We start from the raw sequence: 1,334 nt of genomic DNA, 5'->3' as shown, positions 1-1,334 counted from the left end.
TTAATCGAGCAACGTCTAGTATCTGTTGATTAATACATTGATCATGTCGGGTCGTGGTAAAGGTGGTAAAGTTAAGGGCAAGGCGAAGTCTCGTTCAAATAGAGCGGGATTGCAGTTTCCCGTTGGACGTATCCATCGTTTGTTGCGAAAGGGAAATTACGCCGAACGAGTAGGAGCGGGAGCACCCGTTTATCTGGCAGCCGTGATGGAATATCTCGCTGCTGAAGTATTGGAATTGGCCGGTAACGCCGCTAGAGACAACAAGAAGACTAGGATCATTCCACGCCATCTTCAGTTGGCCATTAGAAACGACGAAGAATTGAACAAGTTACTCTCTGGAGTAACTATCGCCCAGGGTGGAGTTTTACCAAATATCCAAGCGGTACTTTTGCCGAAAAAAACCGAAAAGAAATCGTAAATAATTCGCAGCACGATCTATCGAAAGGTCCTTTTCAGGGCCACAACTTACTATCGCTAAAGAAGTTCGCTATGATATTTGAACGACGATGAGGTAACTCGATCTCAGTCCCCTCCGGTAGATTCAAATTCCTACTTTCTGTAGGTACAAATGCATTCTACACAGTAGGTTATCAATTGCCCAAAACTTTCGGTTCACCTCGAAAACTATGTGGGATTATGAGATTTGGTTCGAATTGATCATACAATATTTGAGTAATTGATCTGCTACTTTGTCGGATCGACCATTCAAAAGTACATTCGAAATGATAGTGTCGAACAGAAATTCAACAAACGCATTCCAATTCGGAAACTATGTCCGATTTCAAGATTTGGTTCGAATGGATCCATCAGTTTCTGGGAAATTGGTTTCATACTTTGTCTAAGCGACAAATGTCAAGAGATACACTAGACTCTGAAGATTTTCAAGAATTCGTCAGATGAAGGATTCTGATATAGATTCCAGAAAAAACGAAATTTTACCAAAAAGTTCAATTTTTCGTTCATTGTCAGTAGGTCAACAAAATCTTCCATCTGATTGGCTCCTGATACATTAGTGCAAAAAATTTAGCCAGGAGCAAATCGCTTATTTCAATTTTTTAATTGATTATGGTTCAGACTGTGAGTGAAAATTCAGAAATGTTTTTAGAAATTGGTTTGATACTTTGTCCAATCGACCACTGAAGTCTCCACTTCTATCGAAACTTTCGAACTGGAATTCAACAGAAGCATCCCAATTCGAAAACTATGAAATTTTAAGGTTTGGTTTCTGAGAAATTGATATAATACTTTGTCGAATCGACCACTGAAAACTAAATTTCTATCGGAAGTATCGAAGTATGAGGCTTACTGTTGCACTTTTATTTTTACGGGTTTGA

General features: G+C 39.1%; 1 protein-coding gene across 1 annotated transcript; it reads left to right on the top strand.

The window, feature by feature from the left end:
* Positions 1-439, top strand: LOC123318919 (histone H2A). The gene has a single exon (XM_044905704.1). It carries the CDS (start codon positions 44-46, stop codon positions 416-418), a length of 375 nt encoding a protein of 124 aa, XP_044761639.1. The 5' UTR covers positions 1-43; the 3' UTR covers positions 419-439.
* Positions 440-1,334: the final 895 nt, after the last annotated feature.

The sequence above is a fragment of the Coccinella septempunctata genome, chromosome 1, assembly GCF_907165205.1.
Source record: "Coccinella septempunctata chromosome 1, icCocSept1.1, whole genome shotgun sequence".
NCBI lineage: Eukaryota > Metazoa > Arthropoda > Insecta > Coleoptera > Coccinellidae > Coccinella > Coccinella septempunctata.
This window is presented reverse-complemented; position numbering and strand designations above follow the sequence as displayed.